Below are 27,111 nucleotides of genomic sequence, written 5' to 3'. Positions count from 1 at the left end.
TTTTTGCCTTTGCATACTAATTTCTATCTTAAACAAAAATGGAAAATTGTGGTCACTCCACGATATTACAGTGGGTAAAGATCTTTGCTGCAATTCTGTAGAGTTGTCATGGATTTGCTGTACTGGTCCAATGATCCTTCTGTGAGAAACAGTAATGTATTGTAATGCTTTCTGCTTCCTCCCAGGAGTAATACTAAGCTACTGCATACACCCTCAAGCACTAGGCTTAGTGCAGCTTGCCTCTATGGCACGCTTGACTGTTGCAACCAATTGTTGTTTCAGTTAAGCACTAAAAATAGATCTACAAGAGTTCTCAACCTTGCTTCAAGAAACAAGAACTGCACCAGGTGTGGCTGGGCTTTACTCTAATTGGATATAGTACCACTAAACATATAAGTAATATAGTAATTGATCATACCCAGTTTATGAGTGCTACAATTAGGCACTGTATTTGAAAAAACAAGTACCTATTTCGTGTTGCTAAATGTTCTGAAAAGCGACATTTATTCTGTTAGCATGCACAGATTATCAGCGAAACTTAGCACCTTAAATGTATTGTGAAATGTGTTACTATTAGTAAAGTGTCTACCATAATGCATACCTGGAGTTTTGATCAATTAGTAAGGTGTGAAACAACAGATTCTGAAGTCTCTAGTTTCATTTTGTAATTCAAAAACCTTTTAATACAAGTGTGAAACCATTGAAATAAAATGCATATGCATTCAACTGTAGCCAGAACAGGATGTATGAAAACATAGAATAAAATAAGACATCTATAATTAGTGCAGTATTTTTTCTAAGATGATAAGGAACGCATTCTGTCTGAAATACTGGTCTTTGCTGCCTATGTCTAGATATATTTTGCCCAAGACCCAAGAGATAGTTATACACTGTATATATTTTGTACACAAATAATTACTGGATTAAAGCAGGGAGCTCAGCTGTAAGCATCATAAGACTAGCACACACACACACACACACACACATACACACACACACACACACACAGTGATGTTGATTATTGAAGATAGTCGCATAGTGCAATACTGAGTCAATGTTAGTATTCCATTAGGTATATATACATATTAATCTTACCTGTTCTGCTGTCCTGAATATAACAGTTGCAGCTTATGATATTGTATCTGGAATCCCCAAGATTTTATTTGTTGACTACTTGATGACACTCCTTGTAAAAGGTCCTTCACCACAGACCTCCAAGTCAAACCAGTCTTATGGTATACTGATTGTTTAACATAATGTGATGTGAACATAAACTCTAAATACATATACTGAAGAAGAATAACATTAGCAATGATAACCATAGTTTTTTCTTTTTTATTTGAATCATTACCTTCACCAGGAAGGATAAAAAAAATAAATGGATCAACATCCAATAGGTCAAGCTGATCTAACCTTAGAACTGATTTGCAGTGTTAGATAAAATATGGCATTGGAGCTTAATGATCAGATAGGCTATTCACTATAGTATGTCAGTAGGAAAGTGACTTACATTGTCAAGTTATTAAAACTGAATCTCACTTTAAAATGTGCTACATACTGAACTTGTATCAAGTCGTGAAACTAAACTGGTTCGATAGGTTGGTGATATCACATTACATGCTTCTGGTGGCCAGATAATTACAAATAAAAAATTAGATACAAACAATATATATCAAATGTAAAAATTACTACGTATTAGAAAATAGCAGTGAAAGTTAGTTCAGACAATTTAAATGTGCAATATTAGTACCACAAACATATACTACTTAGCAATCGACAGTATGTGGGGAAAATGTCCCCTTTAGACCTTTCCTGATCTTATATCAAAACAAAACTTTACACATGGAAATATGGCAAATATATATAATCTTTATTTACAGAATAAGAATATTTACACATAAGAGTGTGTCACTGTATAGAAATAACTGTGGACACTCACAAAAGCATCAAGAAAAGAAAAGCCATGCATTAGTCAGAGTGGTTACCTTCTGGGATGCTCCATGATATTGTCACGAAGTATAACCTTAACACGCAGATTTTAGGATAGCAAGGAACGGACAAAGGAAATATAAAAATCTTACCGAGCCTTAGTCTGGCCGGACTTAACGTTAGACACAGTAAAGCATCGTTGAAATACAAAGCCAAGGTCTGGGTAATGGAGAGACAGCAAAAACGAGAACTAGCTAAAGTCGGGTACATGGTAATAATCAGATGGGCAAACAAGACAGGCAAGGGTTAAGGAGAAACTCAGCGTGTGGAAATGAAGCCAAGGTCAATTCCAGAATACAATACAAAATATACAAAGAACACACTAAAGGGTTCTGGGAACAGAAACCACAATAGGGTACAGTATCTAGGACCAGGTAAGTTTAAATAATCCTGTGTTCATTTGATAGGTCCAGATCATGCCTGCGCCCCAAAACGTGTGTGAATAGGGACGGCGAAATTACATGAGCCAATGGGAGCCGACCGCAAGGTTAGGCTCCCATTTCCCCTTTAGGAAAGTGCTTGCAATTCAAGCGTTGTTCTTAATACTGTACGGGCCCTGCGCCCGATCAGACTGTTCTCAGTCAGGAGTGTTCGAGCCACACGCAGCTCGCCTGTATGCAAAAGTCCTCGTGCCGCGTGTAGCTCGAGTGGAGGACCCCAGCCAGCACGAGGACCGGATAAGTGCCGCTAAAGATATACCTTCTCTGGATACTCTTTATTAAATTACAGCATCCAGATCAACATCAAAACTGGAAACTGAAAAATACTAGAACCTGTATATGGAACCAGAGTCTCCAACACTATTCCCTGCGTATATTACTTACAGCATTAATTTATGTTCCATGTCTGGGTGATATGTTTTATTCTCTAAGCGTATGCAGTGCAGTGAAGATGTATCGCACAGGATAACAGAGTTAACCACGCAAGCTCAGTCAAGGCTTACCTTTTTGTGATGCTTTTGGGATTGGCACATTGGATACTTTGCATGGGTATTTCTTTACAGTGTTCTTTACAGTGTTACACTATTGTATTTGTTATATATCTTATTATTTTAGTTGGGATTTGAGGAAGCACTCAGCTGCTAGTAGGCAAATAAAAAAGTAATACATATATGCAATGAGAACAAGAAGGCTTCAGTGTCTCATCTTCCTCTTACCACAACTGTTGGGCAGGAAAAAAATAAAACTGTGTGGATTTCTTTGTTTCATCCCTCAATAAGGTTACAGGCATAGAATAGCACACTGAACAGCATACATATACATACAGTAGTACATAGATATATACATTACAGCACAAACATACAATACAGAAAATCATATAGACAGGCATATTCACCTTTTAGTACAATGCAGTGAAAAACACCAACACACACTGAAATGTACATAGACAGATACAAATAGAGACATACATAGTACAGCTCAATCACACATACAAAAACAACTATATATATATATAGATTTGCAGACCTTGCTCCACGCTACATCATTTCAAGAAAAATCAAAGCAACCTAACCACTGTAGCTAGCTGAGTCCCCTGGCATTATCCCACAGTTGCTATCAAATAATTTGAGAATAGTTTCATATAGACCCAGGTTCTTCCTGGAGATGAGGGACTGTCCCTATGTCAGCTGATAACTGATAATGTGGAACTAATATTTCCGCATTTTCTATGCCAATTGTATCCAACCCAAGAGTTTTCCTGTTTCCAAAAGATCTCCCCATCTCAGCTGCACCGGTTATGTACATTTTCTGGATTTTCAGGATCAATTTTCTCAACCTAGATGACAGTAACTGTCTGACAGTGCTGGGGTAAGGTTAGTGGGTTGATTGAAATGTGCATGGGCCATACTTAACATCCACTTTTGCCCTGCAGTAAAGATTGTTTACTATTTAAATAGTGGGGTGACATAAAATGTATGCAATTGAGCTGGAAGATATTAACTTAAGTGTATATACTGAATTTAATGGGAAATAAGAGATACACATCCATCAAATTACACTAAATTGTGAATTCTTAGTAACTGAAAACAAATTATTCTGGGCCAAAAATGCTACATACAAGAAATGCTTTGTAAAGCATTACAAATAAAAAGAAAACTATAATGAAAATCACATATAACACATTTTTAATGTTGCTTTTAAGGGAATACTACACATATATTATTTTGTCAATGTCCCTGTATGCTGTACATATACCAATTATGAAGCTATCGCTGTCCTTTATGTTCAGTATATAATCTGAACATGAACCTTCCATGTGATATTCAGCAATGCATTCTTTTTGTGTGTGTGTCCATTTTATATTTTCTACCACATTTGGCAGCTATTTATATGCAGTTTGTGGATTCGAGCTGTTACATTATTTTTTCAAATTGCAACAGTGATAATAGCTTGGAATGTTGTTGTTTTTTTTTTTTTTTTTTATCTAATGGTATCTATACTTATCACCTGGAAGATTTTAACGAGAATGGTAATGCACAATAGCAAGCACAATTTGTACCATGTAAACATATAATAGAAAATAGAAAATAAATCTAAAGATATGACCAACATCTACTTTGATTTCACAAGTATGTGTTTTATCATGTTACCATTAATGCAGGAAATGAACAATATGCGAACAAATGAGATTAACTATAAATCATCAACCAACTCAAAAAGGCAGTTAAGAATGGTTTTTCCTTACCATATATATTACTTCCTATGAGTTACCAACAAATAGGGGCATGACAAAAACAACTCTACTGTTTACTCAATATAACTAGGATGGCACACTGTCAGAAAAGATATATTTCTGATCTAATTCAATAAATAGTCTGTATATATATATATATATATATATATATATATATATATATATATATATATTATTTGATATTACATCATTATATTACAAGAAAAATACTAAAGGAAAGCTAAAGAAAAAAAAACATTACATTTAAATATATAAAAAAATAAACATTTTCAGAGGACTGTATAGTTTCAAAGGCATATTTTACATTATGATAAAATAATCCTTGATACACTACTGTAGAAGACTACAAACAAATAGAAATGATTTATTGTATTTCCATAAAATGCAAAGCCTATATATAGGATGCACACATATTAAAGACACGGCGAGAGAATTAAATATGCATTACTGAACTTTTGAATTGTGAAAGAAAGTGCATTATCTAATATTCTAATTAATTCTCAAAATCTAACTCATAAATAAATAACATTTAAAACCGGAATTAGCAAAAGTAATGTATAAAAAGCATGAATATTAATACCAACACAAAAAAATAAGTTGTTAAAATAAGGAAGAAGCACAAAGCCTTTTCTTCCTACAAATTTGGTAGAGAGGCAGAACCTGAGTTTAGAATGAGCAGTTCTACAAAATAATCATGGTGATAAAATATGGTCTGTGAAGTACTAAGAGCAACTTTTTTTTTTTTTCTTCATTTGAAAATCCTCTTTTGATTCCTCAGACAAAGAGCACCCTATTATTAAAGTTATTGGGTATTTTAAAGTTGCCTGCCAAAATCCAGTCTGTGAGGTTGCCATGGTGATGTAATTTGGAATTTACTATGGATATCCAATGCTGAAATGTTACAAAGGCTCCCAAACATTTGAACAAAATGGCACTAATGTAACAAAATGATCTATGTCTAGAAAAAGCTTTGCGATATTAAAAGTGATTATATTTACTAAAACTATTATTTTGTAATCTTGGCAGTAATAAATAATTGGGGGATTAGTTTAAAAGATGTGATGGTGATAACTCAACTTCTATATGTGGATATAGTTAAAAAGAAACAAAAACATGTTTAATAAAATGAATAAATCAGAGTATGGGTGAAAAGGAAGTCTATAAAACATTGTCATTTTTTTTATTATTCATCACTCAACATTATTCCATCATCTTTTCATCTTTCTAAAGCTTTAGGAAATACTTCAGGCCCGGCACTCAAAGTATCTCTCCTTGTGCTTGCCTCTGTGCCAAGATAAAGTGCACCCAAAGACCCTTATATAAATTTGTTCATATGCTTTATTGTGCTGTAATTACAAACGAATATTTTCCAGACAAATAAAAACCCATCAGATTACAAATTAAATAGGAGTGGTGGATGCAGTGGAGGGTGATTGTGATGAAAGAGAGGCTCTGTGTCGTACTAAGTGATTTGAATCACTCTCCACCTGCTTAGTAAGAGTGAATCATACTAAGCTCAAGATGATCGTGGTAGATAGTTTGTATATTACCACAATCATCTCGAGCTTAGTGTGATTCACGTTTGCTGCACAATAAAGCAGATTTGCTCATTTATATGAAGACCTTTGAGTGTGCTTTTTCTTATGCATATCTTCTGCTTTATCTTATGCACTAATATATTATGAATATATTCTGATTTATATATAGATACTTTGATCCTGGTGAAAATCCCGAATGACACACTGAAACGATGATTACAATTTTAACCTATACTTTATAATAAAGATTGGATTTTTTAAAGACCATGAGTGCATGGATTATATATATATGTATATAGTTGTTATTTTGTTTTATAAATCTTTATGATACCCACCTATGGAAGGCTTAAGCACAATACCTTATACTCAAACTTAAAGCTCATGTCTTGTACTGTAGTTGATTATATAGAAAAAAAAACTTTTGGCTTGTAAGGAAATAAACATCCTTTCTCAGTAAAAGCTTCCTAAGTACTTATTGTGTGCTTGCTTGGAACACTGAAAGAAAGACTTGTTTAAGCTCTTGTAAATGTTTCTGTAGTCTGAAATATCAATTGTAGCCCATAGAAATTGCATAATCTATGGAAACCATGAAGCATTTATGGTCTTATTCATTAAATTGTAAAAACTCATTGCTATTGCATGAAAACACCCATTTGCTTAAAGAGCAGAGCGTATCTTCAGTTAATGATCAAGCACAAGGTGTTTAATTCTTCCCCCCCCCCTTCTTCCCCCTCCCCCCCCCCCCCTAAAAAAAGTCTAATGTTCAGCACTCCTTGTTAGTACAAGCAAGGGATTAAAGTACTTCTGTTTTCTGTTGGGTGGGGTAGAGGCTTGTTTTATTTTTATTTTTTGCCTTCTACAATAATAGGTAACATTGGGACTCTTTTGCATAATTGTACAATTTGTAACCGGGAACAGATATCAGTAGATAAGCATATACCAGATTCTCAGAGGTTTATTCCCGATACACCAGTATATAAGAATATAAAAATTGAGTTAAAACATTTAGGCTGAAATAATTGAGCTGAAAATTCCCTTCTAAAAAGCCATGTTAGAGAATTTTCTTCCCTCATCAGCTGTTCTTCTTCAGCATTTACATAATTAACTCACCACAATTCACTTTTCAGTGAACAGAGCCTTGTATTGATTTGTGTACATTATTATCAGAGTGTAACATGAAAAGTATACATAATCACTGTCACTTATTAACTTGCATTTATTCAAAATGTCTTTTTACACTGGTCCAGTATATACCTATATAGAAAGAGAATGGAACAATTTACTGAGCAGATGACAATCGAATATAAATGGTACTATGATACACCCTCACTTACACAGTACAATATATTAAATTATAATCCGTGAAGATGCTGCATACTGTCAAACATGACCTTATCCTCCCTCTCTTGGTTTGTGGTTGGAGAATGTATTACCTTTTGATCATTATATGCCCATAAATCAAACCATCTCCTAATGGAAACATGTAGTACTTGTAAAAGATGACCTAGTGTCCTAATATTCAAAAAGAGCCCAGGTGTGTTCAAAATAATGAATGGCTTTTAATCTGGCTTCTATTGACAGTTTATTAATATTCATTTTAGATGTTAAACATATTCAGAAAGTGGCATGTCATGAAAATGTATCATGCTCTGCAGAGAATGTAAAAAGATGAACAAGCACATAATGACCAATTAGTACAGATTAAATAATAGTTTTAAACATCGGGAAATACATTGTACATTCTCCCCCCCCCCCCCCCCCAAAAAAAAAAAAAAAACCTCTTGAAATTAAATATTGCAGTTTTTGCAACTTTGACCATTAGATTACAAAGGCCTATCAACGTAGCACCCACTACACATTTGTCATGTTTTCTTTTCACTAACCATCTATCTAGCGTATGTGAAGCCATGTAAATATAATTTACTGACCCCTAAAACAAGAAGTCATATGTACAACAAATTGTATCCCAAATAAAAAAGGTTAAAATATAATTGACAGTACGTACAAATGTTTTCTTTCTATGGACTTATTTTGTTAAAAAGTGGACTGGATCTATTTAAATAACACCAAGTTGAGATCCAGCATGCAAGATTTAGGGCAATACCGCCAAGTTGGAAAAGAAAATCTCCTTAATTTCTCTACAGTCAATGCATCACAACTCATTTTCTAGTGAACATGCCCACTTGTCAGTAATACAATCCAGGTGATTAAAAAATGGGCAAAACTGAATAGAGATTTGTCCTTGATAGCATTTGACACGAAATGTGGCAGCTAGGTGAACGTTGCAAGCTAAATAGCTGTGTGAAATTGATTTCAGACTGATAGCATGTTGGATGAAATTGATATAAGGAAAGTAATAGGTTAGGTTCACAGAGCAGATAAAAATATCTTTATACTCATTTGCAGCACAGTTGTGTTCTATACATTGGTTAATCTACTACATTGAGGATGACCCCTGATCATGTGTCTATCTTGTATAGTGATGGTCCCTTCACAATCAATTTTCTAGGAATATAAATGCAACATTTGCACATGTACTAACGACAAGCTTCTTTTCTAAGGAACATTAGGGAGAAAACAAACTTGATGTAATCCTACCCATTCTATTATTTAGCTCGCATGCAGGAGATTGGTTATTGGTTTTATGGTTAAATGTCATGTAAAGGGAATACTACACACTCTGAATTTTAATGTGCAGACATATGCTTAGGCTTGTTTCCGATGAGTGCGTGCTTGTTGGGCTATAGTAGTATTTTTCAACCTAATATCTAATCGTAATGTGATTCCTGGCATATGCCTTTTTCTGGATCAGCAGCTGTGTATTCTGCAGCCCCTATTACGCTGTCCATAGTTCCCATGAATCAATTGCAAAGTCACTCTTCCAATGCCATTAGAAATATCAATGTTAATGCATTCATTATAGGTATTTGGAATGCATTTTGCATTGTGCATTAAAGTAAACATGGGCCAAGTAACGTAGGTCTGCAGCTGATTCTCAACTATGATTCCCATGATCCTTGGAAAATTCTCAGGCAAGTTGTATTTAAACCACTGCTACGGTGTTATAGGTTAAACCGAATTGTACTGTATGTTTTAGGGGAAGGCTAAGAAAATGAACAATTCCCTCACCAACAGTACTTACCTTATAATTAGACTTCATGTAATAAGTCTTTAATTTGCCCTGAGAGGTTGAAAAAAAACCTTTATGTGGACTTGTTAGTCAGGATTTAATGTGACAGCTCTTGTGTTTTATAGAGAAGGGAACTAATTGGACATACCCTTGGTAAAATATACATGGTGTCATTTAGATGAATAAATAATGCAGGTGTGCATATCACATTATAGATGTACATATCCATCAATAAATGTATGCCTCTTAGGTATCCTGTAAATAGAAACTCTGTGACAAATGTTCTTTTATTATGTATATAAAATCTTGGTTTTGTGAAAATGGCTAGAAATATCACACAAGTACATCTAAACTGACAAACGTGACCACGATTTCTGCTGTACATAGTAACTGTCTATAAGCAAGTAACTGGATTCATTATGCTATGCTATACATTTTTCCATAAACACTAATGTAAATTTCTTCCAAGTAGCAGTTAGTCATGTCGTGACAGTATCTGACTCTTTAAATACAGCTGTGCTTAGACTGTATTTTTGTCAAGTATACAAACATGTACCCAGATTGTAAGGCAAGTATAGAAAATGTATTGTGTGGCCTTAAAAGTGAGGGTAATAAAATAATTTGCTACTGTGAAGGGGACCATTCAGGCTCATTTCAGCTGCTGCAGCTCTTTGAAATGATCAGTCATGTAAAGAAGAGTCAAAGCTCTGCTTGAGTCTCCCAACGGGGAGGTTAAAGAGCCAATTATTTATAATGGAACAGTTCACAAATAACTGCAGCAATTAATACAGAAGCTGCTGCTGCTGTTGCATGGAAGACCTTAGCAGCCACAGAGTGTGAACAACTACAGAAAAACACCACCTAGCCTCTCTTTAATCTTCCTCAAATATTAGATTGGCGGGAAATTCCTCCCACCCCCCCCCCCCCCCCCCATATCCTATGCACAACTCTAGCCACAGCAGCCATGTTTGGAGATGTTTAGAGATGGTAAAGTTGACGTCATTAATGTGACGCATCCCTCATTTTGGATGAGCCCACTGTTTTTCTGCAACCATGAGCCCGTGGGTGAAATCACCTCCCTTAACTCTCTGCATGCCAGAGAGGTGATAGCCAGCAAAGGAAATAAAATGGAAAAGTTATATAGAATGCTGGTTGGGCAACAGGGACATGAGTGACCTAATGAACATGGATGATGCCTCCAAATAGTAATTGCATTGCCCACATAGATCTAGAATATCCTTTCTAGCATTGCAAACCAAAATGTTCTTAGATACAGTCATCAATACCATATGTCTGATTCAAGAGTGTTTTATACACATATTGAACAGCTGCTCAGCAAGGAATACACCATGTTTGTAATACACATGGCTTCAATGTACACTATGGGCTGAAGTTTAGCTTGGATACATTTAGAGCACACCTGATGACTCATGAGGGATATGCCCTTTACTGAATATGCATGCATTTGATTATGTTTATCTTACACAAAGGGCATTATAACACTCTTGCCATTGAACCCAGGTAGCCAGCCTATACTTAAATCCCTGACAGCCTTTATTAGAGTATATATACTTATCAGCTGTTATAATAACACTGTGCCTTAAGAACACAGGTACTTGAAGACAAGCCATACTTGGTTTTAGTACAGCATCAGTTTATGTCATGGAGGAAACCCTTTTCACATATGTTCATGTTAATTGTGAAAAATGACAAGTATGCAGTAGTCATTTAATCACACAGCATTAATTACTGCATCCAGGTGTATAGGAAAACGGTCTTATACTGTAATAATTCAATTAGTCTTTATACATAATCATTGCAGGATAAAAAAAAAAAAAGTTCAGCAATGATTGGAGTCCACTTGAAAGCTTTCTATACAGCCCTGTAAATTAGACTTAGCTTCTACAAGATGAGCCAGCTCTCAGAGTGCCTTACTACACAGAATCCTCATCCTGGGCTACAAATCTAATTCACTGACCTCTGGTAGGATTAATTTTAATATTATAAAATGTGAGACCTACCTTCTTTGGGTGGTCGTTTGGCTTCCTTGGACAGGTTGCAGACCTGGGTGGTTTGCAGTTCCTGGGTTAGACATCCCTCAGTCTGCTCATTCAAGGGTAAGATGACATTGTTTAGGGAAACCAAAGATTGGTCATCTATCCCCCATTCTCCTAAATGCTGAGGACAGGTGCATTTTGTATACATAATCCCACAAAGCTCCGTTTTGCCATTTTCCAGTTTTAAGCAGTTCTCCAACCAAGTACACAAGACATGGCACCCAAATTGACTCGGGCTTACTTTGTTCAACACCAGAAACTCCAAAAATGATTTTTGGTCTTCGTCCTTATTCTGTAATCCAGTGAAATCAATGGGATATATTCGACGAAGCTGGATAAAATTTTTATCATAGTGCAGAAAAACAAAGGCATTCTTCGTATCACATAACTGCATTATAGAATGGTTATTTCTTAACAGATCCTGTATTTTCTCATAAGAGAAATGGTCGAATTGATAAGCCAAGAGGGAAAAGTTGGAGCAGATCAAGTCCTTTTTGGAAAATTTCAGGTAGATGCTATATTTGGTCGGATCTGGGTTTTCCAACGTCCAGGTGCAGTTGGTAAAGTTTTTAGGGAACATTTCACTTATTGAGTATGATCCATAAATTACTCCCTTGACCAATGTAGAGCACCAGAAGTCTTGGGCAGAATAAGATCCAAACATAACCAGTAGATAGGTGGAAAATATATAAATCAACAAATTACGAACAGCCTTCATCCTATGTCATTTGGCCTGTAGAAAATGAAATAAAATCAAAATGCACGTAGAATTCTGCAAGCATTTGAAAACAAGGCTCCTGACAATATTCTAGACAGCTGTTTTCAAGATTCGAGCTAGCTTAAAAAATAAACCTTTTCAAAAAGAAGGGCGAGTATATATATTTATATATATATATTTTATTTTTCAACGCACGGGAATGCTTCCACCGTGGGCAAACAGTGCCACCATGTGGACAAAAAAAACTGCACCTCCCTTAAAACCCTAAAATAATATTTCATAAAACATTACTTTGTTAACTGTAAGGTTTATCTTTATGTGAATTATGTACAGTATTGGCAAGGATCATACTGATGTTTCATGTCATCAAAATTGCCAAATCAGAAGGCAAAGGGGGAAAATAACTACTTTAATAAAAATAACACTGAATATGTCATATATATGACTAGTGAATTTAATAAGACATATGTATATGGCGTATCTCGGGTATATTTAAGGTACAAGCGTAATGCAAATGTCTATATGTGCCTGTAAATATGGCTACTATTTCCATTCACAGAGTAAGTGTTTTGCAACAAAACTAAAAAATCTCACAAACACTGGCTAAAAAAAAAAAAAAACACGCATGAAAACATATGGCTAAATAATACAAAGCTGTCCCAGTAGTTTACATGTTAAACCACTACTGCGATTTTACACTGATGACTGCTTGACTGTAAGCATTCTCCAAGGCTCAACTCCACAGATGAGCCCCAGAATGGCAATGGGAAATGACATAACCTCTTGGGATATGGAGTGGATCTGTACATTAATTGCTCTGCACAGAGCGAATGCTAAAGCAAAGGATGTTTAAACACCCCAAAGTATCGCTATTATTTAGAAATCAAGCAGTTAATTACTGCTGAACATACTGTTATGACATAGCTTTATGGGATTTTGCAGATGGGGTCTTTCATAGTCAAAGCCTGGTTTCCTTTATTTTCTTCATTTAAAAAAAAAAAGCCTGCATGTATCTTGTACTGCTTTCAATTATTCAGATAGAGACTTATATTTTAATTATTTGCTATTATGTTTGTGTGTATATATATATAATAATAATATATATATACACATACACACACTACTTACAATGGCAGGTTGTTTATCTCTGAAAACATACAGTATCGAGTTTTTGACTCAGGCTACAATTTGAAAAAACAAATTGCAACAAAGCCCATATTGAGAAGTATCAGTCCAACACTGCCTTCAGTGTGACTGAGGTCAGGGTATGGGCATCTACTTCAATGAGTTTGTGTCTATCACTGACCGTCTCACAAGAACTAACCATTCAGTTTTCTGGATTAACTCTTTGGTGGCTATCTCTGTGGTGGGAGTTTCACAATTTAGAAAACGTCCCTTTTGCTGTGGAAGTATAGTCTAATACTGTTATCAACTCAGGGTGGGAGAAATAACAATTTAAAAAAAAACATTCGGCAACCCCTACTGCATGTCCAGGGTTTTCAAACGTTATCACAGCTGCCTTCCTAGACTTACAAAGAGAGCAGCATATTTCCATAGGAACAGTAGAGAAACGTGTCTATTTCACCAGGGATCTAATTCCAGCCTGCAGCTCGCCATAGACTACTAGACCGTATAGACATTTAGATACACATACATATAAATATTTCAAAGCAAAGATCTTTTAAAAGGTACATACAGCAAAGACAACAGATCTCTTGTATTCTCCCCACTCAAACAGTTTGCATGCAATGCAGTTCTGCGCAGTGTCATTCAGCAGAGTGTAGGCGTTGAGTGTCAATGTGACAGCCTTTTTAATTGAAGAAACAGTCAAAAAAATATCTTAGATTTTATCTAATTAATGCACACCATGGGGCAGACAAGTTACTGGCGTTTTCCCCATTTGCTGTTATATATTATATTCGTGTCATAAAAGAGAACATTATTGCTGCTGACGTTACGATCAACTAACGTTTACTGATATTTCCAGCACCAAATCATTCCCCGGGGTCTGAAAGTATACAGAGTATACCATTTAATTATACTCAGAGGATCGTGAAAGCCAAGTTAATCCGATCTAACCATCCCTCTCTCCTTCTATTCAAACAGATTTCTCTGCTGTCTCCCTGATAGACCAAATAGCTCACATTTTGTCACTAATGGTTGAGCTACACAAAACAAACATGCATTTTAGTTTCTGGATCTGCCCCAAAACTGATTTTTTTTTCTATCCCCCCTTCTTCTTCTTCTTCTTCTAGGTGACACTGTATTTTAGCAAAACATAGACGGCGCCATGACTCCACTGTTACATTTATAAATATAAGACTAGCACAGATTTCTCCATTCTCAACTTCCTATTAACCCCTGCTTTACTGATGTCCCTGTAATGATGCACAGGAGCCATGACAGAGGGGCAACCGATAGTCCAATCACACTGACCTCACACACATTACTGTTTCATATTTTGTAATATTACTCACAAAAAAAGAGGGATTCCATGTACAAACCAAGATACTCCTCTAACTTTTTAAGTGCCCAGGATATTAGAAGACACCAAGTCCAAGTGTATGTGATGTGAAAGGTTCTCCTGTAGCCTCTGGATTTAGAACCTCCAGCCACTCCTGGTGGATACCCCAATGACCAGGCTCGGCTGGAAGAATCTCTCGTTAAGTGTGAATGAAAAACGAAATCATGGACCGCCTTACCTTCCACTCCAAATCTGTGGCTATCTCTCTAGGACACTAGCAAAAACACACGTCCCCAAAATAATAAAGGAAATCCTCCCTTTCTTCAGAATCACTCAATCCCATTTTGCCTCGATCGCCTTTTTTAAATCAAAACGAGCATCTCCATAGGAATAGTAGCCAGATCCCTGTTTCTCTGTTTCTCTCTGTGTGTGTTTATTTGCAACAAAATAATCACCAGCCGCCCAATTGATCACTTGCAGGAATTAGGAGAAGTGAAACAATGATGCAATTTTGATTGCAGTCTGAGTAGGAATAAAGTCAAACATCACATCACAAGAGCAGGAATCAAGAAAGCAGGAGGGTAGCTATGGCTTGGTGCTCAGTGGAGACAGGAGGCTGGAGTACTCCTTCCTGATTTGGATATATTCTTTTAGCCTTTTCTCTCCTCCCAGGGGTATTGATGGCTGGACCAGAGGTTTATTAGAAAGAAATCCTTTAGCCGATGCTGGAGAAATCTGTGTAAATGTAGAGATTACTGAGGACTAGAGTGAGAGCCCAGAGAATGAGACATTGAAGCAGTGCGTGTGCGTGGTGGGTGCATGTGTGTGTGTGTGTGTGTGTGTGTGTGTGTCTGTGTGTGCATGTGTGTCAGCTTCACTTAATGTTAGATGCTGAAGACTGAAATAAGGGGAAGTTCTGATGATTTGGCTCCCAGTGTTGTGTTTTGCATCCCCCTTAAAGTATTAATGCACGGGTAGCTATCTGCTCCAGTGATCCTTGGCTGGTGATGATGGAGGGAGTTTGCTGGAAGCTGGGAGAGGAAGGGGTGAGAGAGAAAGAGAGAGAAATAGAGAGAGAGAGAGTTTGTGTGTGTGTGTGTGTGTGTGTGAGAGAGAGAGAGAGAGAGAGAGAGTGGTTGTGGCAGCATTAGTGACTGTGTCGGTTTCAGTATGGGGCTGCCAATACATGTCACAGAGCCACAAACAGACATGTCCTGAAAACGTTATTTTCTCAGTCTGGGATTTTTTTTTTTAATTCTACATTTATTTCCCACCACTGGGCTGACTACTGCCGACTGTTAAGAGCAGCTCAGGGAGAAAGGGACATGGAGAGCACACAGATTGAGATCATAGCTCTTAACCATTTGATTCCCCCGAGCTGGAGATCGCAGCACAAAGTGGATGTGAATGGGGATTTGATTCATTGAAAATCCGTGGAGGAAAATCATTTATTGAAGACTGATCCCAGTGAGACACCTCGGGCATAGGAGATGAGAAGGAGTGGGGAAATAACAGTGGCCAGCTTGACTGGAGATGCAATCAGGGATGTTGTGATGTTAAAAAAGATGGGCATATTAAAATGCTGGCGTAATTAAAAAAAATATAAAAAAAATGTTTTTCTATATGCATTCATTAGGAATGACATAGGACTGCAAATGGGTACATGTGAATAAAGCACAGATCTGCCCCTTTCCTTCTCCTCTCCTACTCTGGATTAAATGACAATAAGAATAAAAGCAGCAAATCAAGCTGCCACAATGTACGATTTGTCAGCGTGATCCCTGCTGCAGATTAATTGATATAGGGCTACAAGGAAAACACTTATCAGCCTTCACACCGCTGTCTGTCTGCTCTAGAAACAATAGCAATTTTCTCAGCAAGGCTACAATTAGCATGGTATTTGTTCTCTTGTTGTTGAGATTAGGGGCACGTCTAAAAGACTGGCTTATACAATTGCCCCATACTCTGCCAAGCTTGCACTGTGTGGATCTCAAAGCACTCTGTGCTGTCCATTGGCAATGCATTACCAGCTCTCCTTGGGTTACAGCCTCTCCAAAATCCCATCTCCAGCACTGCCTAGAACTTTAAACTCTCAGAGGACATTGAATGGCTGGCTTCATTCTGACATTGTGGATGAACTTTTCCTTTTAAAATAACAGAGGGAATCCCAACTGGATGAATTTTTCCCCATTGTTATTTGCAAACTGGGACTAGCCTTTTACAGCTGATGCATTTAATAGCAGACTTGCATCCAAGTGCTGTGCATTCATTTAATAGATCCAGCAGAATAAAGTGCTTGGATGCCTGGTTTGTGCTTCTTCTTATTCTGTGCACTAGTGACCCGGGCACTTCCCAGGACAATACTGGCTGACTGGAGGGTAATGGATGGATTCGATCAAATCCAGGGTCACAACCTGCTTAATAATAAAAATAATTTCTTTCATAACACAAGCAGTATTTCCTCTGTTGGCTCCTACTGAATGCGAGGGGGAGGCAATGGCATTTTCCTTGCTTGTTCTAAAATGGTACTTTGTCTGACAAGTGTCTGTCCTATTTCTCAAACTTACCTTGCAGCCCCAGCGTTCAATTCTTCAAACTATTGAAACTTATTACCAGTGATAAACTAGTAACGGTAATTAGTGTGACCATAACTGCCCAGAGGCTTAAGCACTGCAGTACATGGCTCCCAAAGGTATTAATTCATTCAAGAACATCCACAGGACATCTTAAACGCCAACTTTAGTTACTTCTTTGAATACAAATTTGGGGTATGGAATGTCAGTTCAAAATAGCACATTATAAATTAGCCATAATATTCATTATGCCCCCCTTCTCCCTGCCATTTTTTTTATTGTAACTGTCCTTTCTACGAGATTAAATTCTGTATTTCTGTAAGACTGCTCATTTCTGATATGTCTGGTAGTGCATTTTCAGGCCAGTTAATACAATATGATGTTTATTTGTGATTAAACTCAAACCTTGCATGTCATGTTGATTTCTGCAGCAACAAACATTGGATGAAATCATTACTACTGTAGTTCAATAATCACTAAAGAGCCACAGGTAATTACTGCTGAGGATCCGATCAATAAAATCTATTTTTTCAACCAAATTCCAAAATTTGGTCTAAAATGGAGATATTGTCCAACTGAGAATACTTATCAAATAGCCCCCATTGTTTAATTAATAGATGTAAAAATAAAAAACATTTTGGGTAACAGTGATTTTTCCCCATAGAGTAGAACATGGTTTACAAATGGGAAAGTGCCTGAATGATTTAGGCAGTTCTCTTTAAACTGCTGCTTGCAGTAGGCACACGATTCATCTACTATTGTTCAAGTTAAAGCCTACACCACTATATCTATCTGATAGGCTATAGGCCTGAGTGATTGCCTGCAGAAGGGTGATGCCAGACTCAAGGAGAGGTAACCAGGATTGTGTTGCCATCTGTTACTTACATAGAAGATAATGTTTCTTCCTTGTTACTACATCCATTACAGTCATGGATTGCCCTAGCATTTCTTTATTGGCCTAATTCTTAGTCCAATGATAAAATTAAATCCTAATATTCCAAGTTCAGCTCTGTAACTCTCAGACATTCATTCACACTGCCCTGCTGTGTGTGCTTGGTGGCCATATATCAATGCCAAGAGAAAGTGAATGGTATTTAAAAAAAAAAATGTGAACTTCTCACCAAGGGAAATGAGTTTACGATAATACGTCTTTTCTTATAACAGTCTGCTATTAACAATTACAGTTAAAAGAACCTCTATGCACCTAGAACGCTATATATATCAGTGCTCTTTCCTAACATCCATTCTTTGTACGCTTCAAATGCCAGCTCTTCTGTTAATGCTAGAATTGACTTTACACTCAAGATAACATGTGCTGTATCCACGTCCAAGGAACTGGGGCACAGGATAACCATGTGTGTACCAATGGGAGAAAAGCTCCAGTCTCTCACTTGCCAGACTAATCTGGCACCCAAAGAGTTAAGCCTTCTAGTAATAATCGACCAATTAAAGGCACACTAGCATTTACCATTTGTGTTAAACTGAAAAACAGTAAAGATACACCCACTAATGTAAACATTTTTAGTAAATATATACTTAAATGTCCAATAGCCAAACTGTATTATAGTATGTGTATGTACGTGGAATGTTTACAAGATAATTTATGAGATTATTGACTTTGCTGCGTCATTCTCTGGTGGGGCTGACAAAAAGACATGTCTAAAACTATTTTAACCTATCTAAATTATAATAGTGTCATTGATTAATACGCTCTCTCTTTTTTACTCTATTTACGAATTCCAGCATGCAAGTAGAAGTTTATTTATGAATCAAGTTTAAAAGTCAATGATGTGCCAACTTGTTTTAGTATCTTTTAGTGTAGGCAGAGCCATTGATGATGATGTATTCATTTAACACAACCTCATTATTTGACATGTATTTGTATTTTTCTTTTCTTTTGTTTTGTTTTTTCTTCTTGTGTTCTAGGATTTCAAGATAAGCCAACATTTGAAGATGTGGTTGTTCAGTTAACAGTGAGCTATGGTCAGATCACAACAGTTTTCCAAATATTTTCACAAAATAGCCAAGGTCAAAATATAATCTCCAGTTCATCTGGAGATTTTTTCATTTCTTTATTTGGCCTGAATGTTGCAAGTCAACAACTTACTTTGAGGGAAAAAAGAAATATTTCTAACCTTTTTAACAGATTTTGTTGTATTTTAGGTTATATTTTCAAATCAGATGTCAACTCAAAACAACTTACTGTTTAGAAAACAAATCTTCATTCACATTATTCATATACTATACTATTAAGTATGAATATGAATGCATAATAATGTTGATAATAATTGCAGTGGCTGTATCTTTTTAATGAATATAAATGATGTCATTTTATTGGCATACATTATTCGCAAGACATTTATAACTTCATCATTTATTTATAATTTAGCACATAGAATCCTGGTATTCGTATTATTTTGGTTACATTCCGGAAACAAGATAATGCACACGATTCAAATTGTGATTTAATGAGGTGTTACACTCTGTGGATTGATATATGTCACTAAATTGTATGCTTGATCATCATAACTATATGCATGTGACTTATATTTAGAGCAAATGATGTGTGGCTCATAAAATGTCCAAGAAACCTATTTTCTCCTGGTATTCCCAATGCACTGCAGCTCTATAATTAACAATTATTGAAAGGTCATCTTCAGGACCAGATGGGTATCCAATATGTTGCATTATTTGTAACTGTATTTAGAATGAAGTGCCTTGCATCCACAAAACATCGGCCAGTTTGCTGTCAGGCTTCCACACATTTTCTGTAATTTTGCAAAATCTTATTTTGCAGTAAATCATACAAAATGTGTGCTGGAGAACAAGAATATCACATTGGCGGTGTCCAAATCTTCATAAGAAATCACTTTGCGATAACATGCAACTGTCCCTCTACTGAGGCAATTATACACCTGCCACAGTGTCTTTCTTTATGCTTAATTCAGTTATAGTGTCCTTATATAGCCCTAACATTTTCTGCAGATTACAGGACATGCCTCAGTCACTCAGAAAATGCAAGCACTTGCTATACATCCATTGCATTATGGAAGGAAAATACAGCATGGGTAACACTTGACTGACTCTGTAGTTGTTTTCTATTGTGCTATCAGTGATGGAAAACTATTGACTGATTGAGTGGCATGGGGCACACAGTCAAAAACAGTTTACGTTTTCAAATATTTGTTGTTGCTGATCTTCTGTTTGCCAGGTCCCTGCCTGTCTGTGCACTGCCAATTACTTGACATTAGATGAGACCTGGATAGTAAAAATTAGGCTATCAGAGTTTGAAAAAAAATCCAACTCTCCTCATACTCATCAAAGTTGATGCATTTGTGCATCTCTGTTTTGGTGTCTGTCATAAAAATATGTAATTTCAGCTAAATATTTTAGGAAAATTCCAGTCCATAGTATTTTTCATTTGTTATTGTCACATTTTATAAATATTTAACCATAGTGCTAAAATTGTAGATACAAACAAAGAGTATCAAAGGATACGTGCATCAAATGAACATAAACTTTGCTTACAAGCTTGAGGAAGCATAGGTGGATAACAATATTACGTAGAAAATGAAAGAAAGAGAGAGGGAAGGTAAAAAGAAGAGCAAGAGAGATGGTTATAAGTTAATGTGGAATTCATGATGAAGGGATAGTGTAAAAAATTGAAAATAGGAGATAGATGTGTAACTGGATTGCTGAAATGTGTAGTACTGTTCCAACAGATTGTAAATAAAAAGTGGTGAAAGTCTAGAATAGGAGCTGTCCAATTACATAGTAGAGTTAAGTAGATTTTTCATGGAATAAATCACTAAAAGACTTGGTTCTAAGTAAACCAGATCAAAGCGATCTAGGCACTGTTTCCTTGCATAGACACAGTTAGCAATTCCATTGATCTGATTTCTTCCATATTATGAGGAGAGGGGTCTCTAGTGAAGGGGAATCAGGGCCTTCATAATCCAAAGCTTTGTGTAGAGTTTGGCGGTTCCAAGGATTCCAATAAAAAAATTTCATACCGTTAAGGCTGTATTAGTCATGACTTGCTATATAAAGCTCTTGTAGACTAACAAAACTAAGCCAACCATTGCATGAAGTTGATTAGAGTTATACTCCACATAAGATATGTAGCAAGAGGTTGCCACATTATTCCATTACATCATGTATATTTTAACTGCCACAGGCCCTAGCCAGAATCTAACCGAGCACAATAGGAGTTGTAATTCAGCAAGGGCAGACAATTTTTCAGGTGAGTCCTACACTAATCACACCATGCTGCTTTTAACATGAAGGCAAAAAAATAGGCTAGGCACTATTACTGTTTGATGTATTGCCATCCCTCCAGCCATTTAAGTTGTACTATTTATTAAAGGGACTAGACAGTAGTCTAATGTTCCCTTACAAACACATTGTTGGCATTAATGTTGCAACAGGCACTGTCATCCATCTGGCTCTGTATCTTGTAGTAAGTTTGTACTACTTGTGCTGGTGGGACTTGACATTCATCTGGTTCTCCTCCCGCCATTGAGGCGGTTGGCACCTTTAGTAAGTTGTACCGATAAGATGTTGGCAGATTTAAAAGACCTAGAGATTGACCCATAATATCATACTTCTCATCTAACTGTAATGCAGAAAGGATAGAATTGGGAGAAGTCAGGTATAATTACTTATTCATTTTCCAAAATGTTTTGCTATTTCATGACGAAAAGTCATGATTTTATGAAAGACACGGAGGCGAGTATTGTTTAACCCTTTCATTACTGTCCACCAATAGCAGCAAAGAACACAAATAGAAAAAATAGAACATATACAGTGAGACACCAGCCAATCCCCATCCAAGTCCCAGTATAACAGCAAGCACCGCCTCTAAATATTCCACTTTTTTTGGAGACGCGACACATCATGAGGAGAGACATAAAACAGGAACCAACAGAAAATCCCAACATCCAGAAAAAAACGGTAACGAAATCCAGTGAATGCCAGTCCATGGAACTTCTCAACTGGAAACAAACTTCAAGATGGTAACGGAATCCAGCCATCTTAAGCGAAACACACTGGGAAGGAGTGAGGACCATCAGGCAACACCGAATCAAGCTGTGAAAACACAAAGAACAGGAGCCCAATGGTTAAATCGGTACTAAAACCAAATTGCAAATGCCAATAAACATTAATCCCACAAATAGCCGGTCATATTACAAACAGTGCAAACTCGAAAAATCGAACCAGGACATAAAACCACTAGATAAATACAGTGCATACAACATAATACCTACCGCACCCTGGAATCCCTATAGGAGAGTAAAAGTCAGCAGGGAGGGATTGGGTCCCCCAAAATGGGGCCAGCAGGATCAATTCGGCCTGTTGGCAGTGAACCTGGAGTAGGACTAGAGGGATTATGGCAAATGGAGGGAAGGCATATTGGAGTGAGCCGTTCCAGTCTTCCGCAACCGGGTCCGGGCGCCAGCTGTAGAACAGTGTGTCACTAACGCACCCTACTCCAAGAGTGGGTGTGACGTAGTTGTGGTGGTGACAGGGTGAAAGCTTACTATTTGTCTGCACTAGACCGGAAATAATGACAAAATCCCCCTTAACACCACCCACACTTAAACATAATAATACAACTATTACCATTTTAACGCTGCCACCACCAAGACAATTTATAAATGGGGTGCCTTGGTCCCCCAGGTAAATCACTAATAAAACCCACCAAACATTACTTAATACAATATTTAAGGAATTGCAAAAATACTAATTAGTCTTTTCAGGTAACATGATTCTTAACCAGACACAGCCAGAACTTAATAAATGAATGTTTATTATGAGCAAAAAATAGTCACAGTGCATATAAAAGTATATGATAAACAAATTATTTACACCAGCAACAGATAAAAACAAAAAGGATAAAATACAGAAGTCCTAATTACTCACTTAGGTTTTCAAAGTACAACTTCTGTCCAAGGGGTCTCTGGCAAGGAAAGATGGTGACTCACTTAGAATTAGATTCTGACCCTCAAGCAAGTACAATAGCACCCTTCAGGATCATTAGAGATATACCCTGTGGATTACCACGCCTCACCCAGAGGTGGAGTTAAGGCGTATCTATAGAGATACTAAATGACCACCCCCTTGTGTCAAGACCCACATCAATCCAAATGGAAACATTTGGTTCTATCTTCTCTTATGTACCCGCCACAGAAATAATAATTGCCTCTATGAATTTGGCCTTGCGATTCGATAGGATGGACACCACAATTCCTTCCCCTATGGTCAAGTTAGTCCACTCATGTTTGGACTTGGTTAGAAGATGGCGCTTGTCACATTACAAATATAACAAAAATGAGACTTTATTATTATTCTGTGGGGGTAAATATAAATTATTTTGTCCTTCCTTTGGATATGATAATTGAGCAAGGCTAATGGCATTTATATATCAAAGAGATTTGCTCATCCCTTACATTGTACATGCCAAATGGATGAAGAGACATTCAGACTTTTTCCAAGTGTAGAACCTCACACCTTGCAGAGCCTTGATTACTTTACATCCATATAGTAAAATCCTTTTCACATTGCTATGCCATTCATACTACCCCTTCTGTCATCTGACCTCTGTGGGGGTCCCAGCTTCAAAAGATACAACCCCTTTTGACCTCAACAATACCATCTCTGTAATTTGTGCCATTTACTACACAAATTACATTAAAGGATAATATTCCATAGTGTAATAATAAATTATGCACCCTTGCCGTGACACCATGACAATTGGGTGTTGAAACGGGACACAAATAGTTCGATGACAAAAGGACCCCAGAGAGACGAGATAGAGTGCACCCCCATGTCCAATCTCCAGTCGCTGCTGTCGAAAAGATAGTGTGAACTCCAGTCCACGTGAATGTTGTGGAGTCCCGGGAGGTACTCTGCCTGGACCATCAAATCCCTGGCCAAGCAATACGTCCAAACGTCCATGGTGAACTCCAGTAGGGAAATGAAGATGGCCTTGCCATTCCAAGCAGAGAGGTTGTGGATACACCATTTGTCTTGTGTCTCGGTGTCCAGAGAGACCATGTCCGCGTAGGAGTCATAGTTGCGGAGGTGTACGATCTTCAGTCACTGGAGGGCACGTCAATGAAGAGGAGCCGGGAACACCACTTGTATTGAGGTTGCCAGCAGGCCAATGATCCATGCCAGATGGCGTAGCATAATTCCTTGTGGATTATCCGAATCTTGGATGATGGAAGGTTCAGTGACCCCGCTCCGGAGTCTAGTGTGAAACCGAGGAACTCCATGCATCTCGAAGGAGTCAGGCAGGACTTCACCCAGTTGAGGAGGAAACCCAGGTGAGAGAGGAGGTCTATCGTTCATTGAGGGTGCCTGAGGAGGACGGTGCGATCCTGTGCCATGATCAGGATATCATTCAAGTAGACGGTCAGACGTGCGCCCCGACTGTGTAACCAAGCCATGGCAAGGCGCAGCAGTTTTATGAAGCACGAAGGTGCCGAAGAGAGCCCAAAAGGAAGACATGTAAAGCACCAAGTGTCGTCCTTCCAAAGGAAACGCAATAAGTCTCTGGATGTCTCGGCCACTGAGACTGTCAAGTACACATTCTTCAGATCCAGTTTCGCCATCCAGTCGTTGTGAAGGAGTAGATCCCGCACAATGTCAATGCACTCAATCTTGAAGTGGAGGTAGCACACCCAGGCATTGAGGGGATGGAGATTGATAATGGGGCGAATCTACCCACCCAAGAAAATGTTGCTTAGGACCCTGGGAAGGGATGTGGGTGCTAGTTCGATCGCCCCTTTCTCGTGGAGGGTCGACAATTCTGTCTATCAACTCACGATCTCGTAGGGAGAATAAGATTGAGCGAGGTGGAGGGATGTGGCAAGGAGTACCAACCAACTCTATGTGGAAACCTCGAACAGTGGTCAGAATCCAAGCATCGGAGGTGATGGCTGACCAAGCTGGGAAAAAAATGACAAAGTCTGCCCCCTACACAAACCTGAGTAGAAACATGAGGTAGATGTAAGCTCACCATAAGGGAGTTCCCTCTGAAGCCTCTGGACTGCCATGGTCTTCCATGTGAAGGGAAGAAGGGGGACCGGCCTCTTGCCTCCTGATAGGGTGGTCGCTGGGTATAGAAGCCTCGTCCCGAGCCACTGGAGTAGTAGTAATGACAGCCGGACAGATGACCCCTAGCCCTACCCTAACCCTACCCCTAACTTAACCCTAACCCTACCCTTAACCATACCCGAACCCTATCCTTAACCCTACCATAACCCTACCCCAACCCTACCCCTAACCTTACACTAACTCTACCCTATCACTAACCCTAAACCAACCCTTACCCTACCCCTAACCCTATACTTACCCAAAGTGCCGAAGTTCAGAAGTGTCAAAGTGCCGAAGTTCCAAAGTGTCGAACTGCCGAAGTCCCGAATTTCGGAATGCTGAACCGAACCGAATATTTTCCCATGCACATCCCTAATCTTGACTGTGGAGCAGCAAAGAAAGAGGAAGCTTTAGAGGCAGTGCTTGCTGTTATACTGGGACTTGGATTGGGATTGGCTGGTGTCTCACTGTATATGTTCTATTTTTTTCTATGTGTGTTCTTTCCTATTGGTGGACAGTAAAGAAACGGTTAAGCATAATGAGCCTCCATGTCTTGACATAAAATCAAGATTTAGCTGCGTCAACTTGCTGTTAAGCCTCTAATTTCCACAAAATTGACATGTTACATAGTAACATAGACTGAAAAGAGACATGCATCCATCAAGTTCAGCCTTTCTCTGTTTTTTGCTGTTAATGCAAAAGAAGGCAAAAATCCCAAACATGGAAGCTCTTTACAATATTGCAAAAACCTAGGGAAAAGTCTCTCCTTCAGCCTAAAATGGCATTCAGATCTCTCCTTGGATCAAGAAGCCATTACCACATAAATTGATAATTCAATTCTTGAATGTTATGTTTCTGCAAGTATTCATCCAGTTGCTGTTAAACATCTATACAGATTCTGATAAAACCACCTCTTCAGACAGACAACTCCCTATCCTTATTGTTCTTACTGTTAAAAACCCTTTTCCTTTGCCTAGGCTAAATCTCAAAATGTGTGACTTTGTATCCTATATATTTAGTCCCTGTTTATGAATAGAATTTAAGTCAGGGTAGGGAAAGGGTTAAATGTCTATACTAAAAAGCCATAACAACATTGCATCATTGTAAATTTTAAGGTGCAGATAGTAACCAGTTCCTTATTTTTCTTCCTATATTACTTAATAACTGCAACATTCAGTAAAAAAATATCTGCAGCTATAATACTGCCACCTGGACCACTGATGTCAAATGAGGATTTTTACTTCCAATTTATCCCTTCAAAATCAATCGTACATGCTAGAATTACTTAATCTCTGGTAATAGAATGCTGACATATATTTAGTTTTACAGTTTCACATGTTAAAGAGAAAAGGTGGCGGACCTGAAAATTAATTATAATAATATTAACAAATAATCATTATTACATTTGAAAAGATAACTCTGTAGGCATAGAAGGTTTTTATCATCGATCGTCTGCAGGTTATTTTTGTTTCCATGCTACTCCAAGATTTAGTACTTCATCATGAAGCTTTTTTCATCTCTTTCTGCAACTATTCTATATTCAGCAGTATAAGGATGAGGATAGTGCCATCATTGTTATGTTTGTCTCTTTGCAAATGTCTTTTTCAGCCCCTGAATGTTTTAAAAAAAAAAAAAGAAAATCATGTTCAACACTTAAAGAGTTAAACAAGAAATGTTTGTTTAGAGGGAGCATTATCCTTTACCCAAATACTCAAATGTTTGAAAGAATGCACAGCATCCCCACTGGATTCAGAAGATCCTAGCTACAGGGATGCAGGAGAGGCTGTGTGCAGAGAGAGAGGGGGCGGCAAAAGTGTGATTGGATAGAAATGCTCTATCTAAGACTAA

The 27,111-nt window shown here is 37.5% G+C and overlaps 1 protein-coding gene across 6 annotated transcripts in view; it reads right to left on the bottom strand.

The window, feature by feature from the left end:
• ADGRB3 (adhesion G protein-coupled receptor B3) overlaps positions 1–15,591 on the bottom strand; it is an 880,860-nt gene extending 865,269 nt beyond the window's left edge. For 2 of the 6 annotated variants that reach the window (XM_063442965.1, XM_063442970.1), the window contains exons 1-2: positions 14,604–15,591; positions 11,373–12,141 (exon numbers count right to left, since the gene is read on the bottom strand). In XM_063442965.1, the coding sequence (XP_063299035.1) occupies positions 11,373–12,126 (754 nt within the window). In that variant the 5' untranslated portion in view covers positions 12,127–12,141; positions 14,604–15,591. Of the gene's footprint in view, positions 1–11,372; positions 12,230–14,603 lie in introns of those variants that run through there. The other 4 variants (XM_063442969.1, XM_063442971.1, XM_063442966.1 and 1 more) reach the window with 3 other exon arrangements.
• Between the last annotated feature and the right edge of the window lie 11,520 nt (positions 15,592–27,111).

This window comes from Pelobates fuscus, chromosome 2 (genome assembly GCF_036172605.1).
Source record: "Pelobates fuscus isolate aPelFus1 chromosome 2, aPelFus1.pri, whole genome shotgun sequence".
Lineage (NCBI taxonomy): Eukaryota > Metazoa > Chordata > Amphibia > Anura > Pelobatidae > Pelobates > Pelobates fuscus.
The sequence above is the reverse complement of the archived record's forward strand: the minus strand, read 5'-3'. Positions and strand labels throughout refer to the sequence as shown.